The sequence below is a fragment of the Alosa sapidissima genome, chromosome 24 (assembly GCF_018492685.1).
Source record: "Alosa sapidissima isolate fAloSap1 chromosome 24, fAloSap1.pri, whole genome shotgun sequence".
NCBI classification, from domain to species: domain Eukaryota; kingdom Metazoa; phylum Chordata; class Actinopteri; order Clupeiformes; family Clupeidae; genus Alosa; species Alosa sapidissima.
In genome coordinates, this window is record NC_055980.1 from 25281372 (window position 1) to 25288871 (window position 7500).

At 44.2% G+C, this 7500-nt stretch overlaps 1 protein-coding gene across 1 annotated transcript; it reads left to right on the forward strand.

The window, feature by feature from the left end:
• Positions 1 to 828: 828 nt before the first annotated feature.
• LOC121700243 lies at positions 829 to 4042 on the forward strand. Its single transcript, XM_042083106.1, has 8 exons — positions 829 to 1230; positions 1330 to 1468; positions 1851 to 1991; positions 2450 to 2547; positions 2641 to 2722; positions 2822 to 2936; positions 3290 to 3777; positions 3899 to 4042. The coding sequence occupies exons 1-8, from the start codon at positions 980 to 982 to the stop codon at positions 3947 to 3949; spliced, it is 1365 nt and encodes a 454-aa protein (XP_041939040.1). The 5' UTR covers positions 829 to 979; the 3' UTR covers positions 3950 to 4042.
• The last annotated feature ends 3458 nt before the right edge of the window (positions 4043 to 7500 follow it).

Below are 7500 nucleotides of genomic sequence, written 5' to 3' on the forward strand. Positions count from 1 at the left end.
TATTTATTTATTTTCATTAGGCTATTGATTGAATTGACATTGTTGTTTATTATTGATATTCTCCTTAATCTAGTATTACCAACTTTCTAATAGTTTACTGTTAAATTTAACTATTGTATTGTTATTTGTATGTCGCTTTGGACCAAAGCGTCTGATAAATACCATAACCATAACCACTGACCGACTTCAGCACGTTGTAATGTGTTAGTCTGGTCCGTTGGTCATAGAATGTCAATGTCAATGTGTCACTGTCAATTTATTTATAAAGCACTTTTATACATATCGGCAGAATAAGCCCATGCTCAGAATGTGTAAGCGTATTGTCAATACTTCGAGATTGCGCTAGTTTACGCTAACTTTGGTCCAATCTAATCATTCGGCGATCATATGGCCAAGGTGATCTGAAACAGAAACAGTAGCCCAGCATGTTAAAATTAAAAGTTTCATGTAAAGTCATATAGAATGTTGACTATTCATTTTTGTAATGTAATGTGTTTCGTTACTGCTTTAAGTCACGTCGGACAAAAGCGCTAAGAAACATAAACATGTTGAACATGTCAATCGACGTTGTCTTAATCTATAATGTTATGTAGGATATCTTATTATTTATTTATTTTGTAATCTCGGCTTCGCTAAAAATGAGGACTACCCTCACTGAACCTCCGAGAATAAATAAAGGTTGAATGAATGAATGAATGAATCAAGGATTGTGGCCTACTGTCTGGAATTGGGCGTTCGATTGTAGAACGTGAGATGGTGTCTGTTTAGTAAAGTCTGCGTGCCAACAATCGCTATGAAAAAAACAATTAGGAAATTGTGACGATGCATTCGGTTGACGTGTATTATTACGTTTCATGTGTATATAAGCAGAAACATACTGAAAATGGTTCATTAGCGATACTGTTAGACTACCGAAGAAAGAGCCACGATTACTGCACTGTGCGAAAGTATTTGACCGAGCCGCGTTTTTACCACAAACATGGATGATCCCACTCCCTACCCGGTTGGTTTAACCCCTCGTCCCCGGGTTAAAATAATTACCTCGCCTAAAATTACGGCGGTTGTCCGCGCAAACGAGATACCTTCCCAGCAGCACGTGGTTGTCTTTGAGGGGTTGAGAGAGTTCAAAGGTGTACTCAAGACCTCTTCCGTGGCCTCCCATGGCGGCGAGGGTGATGCCCCAGCTCAGAAACAAAGCAGGACACACCTGGATGAGAAACTCTCTGACAGGTCAGCATGTTTATAATGACCATAGGTTATATCGCACATCCTAAAAATAGCCACAGTAATGAAACATTCTTAAATTTCTCCACATCTCCAATGTTCCAGCTGTGATGGAGTTCTCCTGGAGGTCTATCAGCTGGCCATGTTGCAGCGTGAGCACTTCCTCCGTGCTAATAACGGGCCACACAGAGAGGGGATTGACCTGAGCTGGGGACTTCTGGCTCTTCTCTGCAAGAGGAATGGAGTAAGTGTTTCTCCCCAGAGAATTATTTTTGTTTCTTTCTGTGAATGTGCTTTAGGGTGCATGGCCATTGGCGACAGACAGACAGACAGACAGACAGAGAGAGAGAGAGATGACACTATACCCCATGTACTATAAAACAGCTGACAGGTCCCTGCTCAGTGTACCTTCATACTCTCCGAAATAAACACTCCCCATTAATATTGAATTTGTCCATGTGGATTGGCATTTCCAACACTTATTTATCATCTATAACAATCAAGAAAAGACACAATCATTTATAAAATGAGACACAACATTGGTTATTCTCAGTAGGTTAAGAAATCATTCCTCGATTCACAAATCATTTATTAATATTATTTATTTATTATTATTATTTTTGTAGATGGTCACTGACAATGACATAGCCAACCTTCTACTACAAAAGTGTTTGGATTCCAATGAGCCGGAGACTTGCTGTGCCTTTGACAACCTTGGTAATGGGACCTCCAATCTTGCTAGGCTGCTCCTTGCTGGCAAAACCAAGGTAGGTAAAGCCCTTTCCCAATTTGTACATGATACAGATTTAATGAACCCTTATGCAGGTTGTGCACATTACTTTGTAATATGTTTCATGATCAGTAGGACAATAAAAGACATGCATGTACGGATGCACATAAATGTATTTCCAAGTATTACAATAGCGTGTCAGTCGTGGCCTACTGGTTAGCGCTTCGGGCTTGTAACCGAAGGGTTGCCAGTTTGATCCCCGACCAGTAGGAACAGCTGAAGTGCCCTTGAGCAAGGCACCTAACCCCTCACTGCTCTCCGAGTGCCGCTGTAGCAAGGCAGCTCACTGTTCTGGGTTAATGTGTGCTTCACCTCACTGTGTTTTCACTGTGTGCTCTATGTGTTCACTAATTCACGGATGGGATAAATGCAGAGACCTAATTCCTTGTATATGCAAAACTTGGCCGAGAAACCTGATTTACATTTACTTTGCAGGAAGCCATTGACCAGGCGAGTAGTCAAGGCGTATGGCACCATGCCTTTACCCTAAACAACTTAGAGAGACATGGCCAATCTGACTGCATAATGTCCAGGTAAGGACATTTCTTCAGGCCTTTCAGGACTCTTGGCATGCCACTTTTCTGACATTGATATTATTGTACCTTACTAGATTTAATCTTTTTTAGGTTCATTAATGACCTGGATGATTTGGATTTACTGAAGACCTACTATCAGGTCCGGCTGGGAGAAATGCCGTCTGCTGCCTCTGTGAGTGTTTATGGCCAACCTTTCATGTGTGTGGTGTGGGATTCAGACTTGATACGCTCTTGAGTTCACACTGAGGTTTGGGTGTGTGTTTTCTTTTAGGCATGTGCTGAGGACAGCTGTGGAACCTGGCGTCTGCACCTTGCCATTGTGGTAGCATTCACAGAAATCAACCACCTTCGAAAGATGTCCATTACAAAGATGGCAGAAACCTTGGGTAAGAGCCTTCTTCCCCAATCTGGTCCTTAGCTTTGGCCTAGAGATTATAAGTTTCCCAGAACAAGAGAACATTTCAGTAGCATACTGTATACCTTATCCCATATCTGACCAAGAGAACATTTCAGTAACATTTCAGCAACATATACCTTATCCCACATCTGACCAAGAAAACATTTCAGTAACATTTCAGTAACATATACCTTATCCCATATCTGACCAAGAGAACATTTCAGTAACATTTCAGTAACATATACCTTATCCCATATCTGACCAAGAGAACATTTCAGTAACATTTCAGTAACATTTCAGAAACATATACCTTATCCCATATCTGCCCATCCCACCCCACAGCCTCTAATGGACAGGCACATGCCGCGCAGTTCTGCCATTTGGTTCTGCAGTTAGATCGGGAGAACCTCCTCAATGCGTCACTGCACGATGTCGTGGGGAAGTGGATGGGGCTCTTGGCGGAGATGGACAAAGAGGTTCCACAGATACATCCGGCGGCCTCAGGAGAACATTCCCTGGACCCTGAGGAGAGGAAGGTTCCTCTGTCACAGGAACCAGCTCTGCTGCTGTCAGCTGAGCCTCAAGTGCCAAAGGATGGCAGTGGACTCGCTGAGGTCACACGGTCACTTCCTGTGACCTCCGAGCAGCCCCCTGCGTGCCCTGAGGAGAGGAAGGCTCCACCGTCTGAGGATCAGTTCAGACAGCTGATCGGCCCTCTCCTGCCACCACCTGTGTGTGTGTTGAGGGTGGAAGTCCAGGAGAGCGCATGCCAGCCACTGCCAACCAGCACCACTGTCAAGAAAGACTCGAAAAAGAAACAATCTAAGAAGGTTTGCATTTATTGCTGTATGAGCCATGGAGTGCAACCGCATGTGTGTGTGTGTGTGTGTGTGTGTGTGTGTGTGTGTGTGTGTGTGTGATGTCAGTGACCTGGTGTTTCTTTGGTTCCAGAGGTCTTGGTTTCGCTGCATCAGCTGCTTGGGTAGCAGAACTAAGGACTAAATGTTCTACTCAGCCAGCTCCAAGATATCACTTCATTTTCACCAAGAATTTATTTTTGTATTTCAAAATGAGAATTAAAGTATTTTCATTACAGACATGATTTGTGTTTTGCTTTGTGCCTATGCAAGATAAATCATTATTTTGAGCTGCATTTAGAGTTAATTTGCAGATATTCTTTTTAAATTAGTATCATTTACTAAATGATAGAGAGAGGGAGAGAGAGAGAGAGTGTGTGTGTGTGTGTGTGTGTGTGTGTCTGTCTGATTGTGCTTAAAGGTATGAACAAGTTTTAATAAAGGATAAATCATAGATGTTTTTTTTTAAATCCCAAAATGGGACCCTCCCAACTAATAGTTAACCCTTAGAACCCGATTGACGCAAAGTGCGTCAAAAAACACACCCTTTCTTCTTTGTTACATTGCTCCGGAACTGTTCATCGCAGCGAGATGAAACCTTTAATGCGTGACAGAGCAGAAGTGGGGTTTTCCAACGAGACTACACACTTGTCTGTACGATCAAGTATGAAATAAAAAAAAAATAATGAAATTAAATCAAATTGCATCATATTCACAGTCTATACTTCTCTGCGTTGACCTGCGCACCCATTACTCTCGTTTGAATTACTCGCGAACCCGTGATCGCATAGATATGGCAAGCATATCAGATGAAAGTGGAGACACAGGGCTATCCATTTGTACCATGTTTATCGATCCTTCTGGCTTATAAAAACAGACGAAGTGACTGCAAAATAATAACCTCATGTACACAAACCAACGCTGCACACCCATTACTCTCGTTTGAATTACTCGCGGACCCGTGATCGGATAGATATGCCACGCATGTCAGATGAAAGAGGAGACTCAGAGCTATCATTTGACATCAAGTGCATCCTTCTGGGTTATAAAACAGACGAAGTGACAGCAAAATAATAACTTCATAAAGCTGGACTTACCCCACGTTTTTGTCTGTTTTTGTGGCAAAGCATGTTTATAATCCAACGCTATCGTGTGTTTCTTTATGGCAAAGCATGTTTATAATCCGGTTTTGAGATCCTAGCAAATTCCTGCATGGCATCCAATTCAAAGCTCACGTTGCATCCCAATTTGTTCAACAAAGAAACACCTTTTTTGCCTTTACTTTGTTCATGGCAATGCAGTAAAAAGTTGAGAATCATTATGAGTACATACACCATAGGCACGCAGTCTAACACGCAACCTCGGGTCAAGTCAGGTCAGATCAGTTCGTGTCACAGATATGGAGCGCAGAAAGGTCATTTTTTCATCACTAAATAAAAAATGGCATTTATTTCCGTAAATCACACACCACATATTTCTGTAAATTGCTCAGCCCCAGATTATCCCTCCAACATGGCATGAAATGCATGTAGAGCTACAGTATGAGCTTGCTGTGGTGAGATACATGTTGAAATATAAGAATTTTTATAATACGCTTTTTCAAAGTCAAAGTCAAAGTCAAAGTCAGCTTTATTGTCAATTTCTTCACATGTTCCAGACATACAAAGAGATCGAAATTACGTTTCTCACTATCCCACGGTGAAGACAAGACATATTTTACCAATTTAGGTCCACAGACAAACATAACATTCAAGTAAACAAAAAAGTAAGTAAATAAGTAAATAAAAAAGTAAGTAAATAAGTAAATAAGAGGGCACATATAATAATGAAAAAATAAGAGCAGCAAAATGTGGTTGAAATTGTGCATAGACAGTCAATAAAAATACTAGTGCAAATACAGGCCAATAAAAGGCTTGGGTAGTTCTGTTTGACCTAAGTAAGAAGAAAGTGACATAGTGGTGCAAGTTATGTAAGAGCAGCAGAAGTGTTGTGTTTTCAGGACAACAACACCAGTTGTAAAGTGTACAAGTGTGCAAGTGTGCAAGTGGAGTAGTGCAGGCGGCCATTTTGGATTCCAATGTCCAGGATGTTATGTAGCTGAGGGTGGAGGGGGGAGAGGAGGGAGAGAGTTCAGCATCCTTACGGCTTGGTGTATGAAGCTGTTGGTGAGTCTGGTAGTGCGGGAGCGCAGGCTTCTGTACCTCTTCCCAGAGGGCAGTAGATCAAACAGATTGTGAGCGGGGTGACTTGCATCACTCACAATTTTGGTCGCCTTGCGGGTGAGGTGGGTGGTGTAAATGTCCTTCAGGGAGGGGAGTGAAGCACCAATAATCCTTCCAGCTGTGTTCACTATGCGCTGCAGGGCTTTCCTGTTGTATTCAGTGCAGCTTCCGCCCCACACAGCGATACAGCTGGAGAGGATGCTCTCGATGGTGCCTCGGTAGAATGTGGTCATGATGGCTGGTGGAGCACTTGCTCGCCTGAGTTTCCGCAGGAAGTACAGGCGGCGCTGAGCTCTCTTCGCCAGTGATGCAGTGTTGGTGGTCCAGGAGAGGTCTTCACTGATGTGCACCCCCAGGAATTTGGTGCTGCTCGCTCTCTCCACCACAGCACCGTCGATGGTCAGTGGCAGGTGTTGGGTGTGACCTCTCCGGAAGTCAACAACAATCTCTTTGGTCTTGCTGACGTTCAGCAGGAGGTTGTTGTCCCTGCACCACGTGGTCAGATGGTCGACCTCCAACCTGTATTGAGTCTCGTCGCCCTTGGTGATGAGACCCACCAGAGTTGTGTCGTCAGCAAATTTCACTATGTGATTGTTGCTGTAGGTTGCAGTGCAGTCATGCGTCAGCAGGGTGAAGAGCAGCGGACTGAGCACGCAGCCTTGGGGGGCCCCTGTGCTCAGTGTGATGCTGCTTGAGGTATTGTTGCCAACACGTACTACTTGGGGCCTCTGACAGAGGAAGTCCAGTAGCCAGTTGCAGAGGTAGGTACTGAGTCCCAGTTTGTCAAGTTTGCAGATGAGTTGTTGTGGTATTATGGTGTTGAATGCAGAACTGAAGTCTATAAACAGCAATCTCACATATGAGTCTCTTTTTTCCAGGTGGGTGAGGGCTGGGTGGAGGGCAGAGCAGATTGCATCCTCTGTGGACCGTTTGGCTCGGTATGCAAACTGGAAGGGGTCCAGGGTGGGGGGGAGAATGGATTTGATGTGTGACATGACAAGCCGCTCAAAGCACTTCATGATGATGGGTGTCAGTGCCACGGGGCGGTAGTCATTGAAGCAGGATGGAGCAGTTTTCTTCGGCACAGGTATGATGGTGGCAGCTTTGAAACATGATGGGACGATGGCTTGCTTCAGGGAAGTGTTAAAGATATCTGTGAAGACATCCTTAAGCTCCCCTGCACAGTCCTTCAGCGCACGACCTGGGATGTTGTCTGGACCTGTTGCCTTACGGGTGTTGATAGCAGCAAGTGTCCTCTTCACGCTGTCGGCAGAGAGGCACAGGGGCTGCTCATGTAGAGGGGGATGGGTCTTCTGTGGGCAGGTGCTGTTTTGTGCTTCAAAGCGAGCAAAGAAGCGGTTCAGGTTGTTGAGCAGAGGGATGTTGCTCTCACAGCTCTGTGGCGCGGGCTTGTAGTCCGTGAGGGCCTGAATGCCCTGCCATAGGCTTTGTGCGTTCCTGCTGTCTTTGAAGT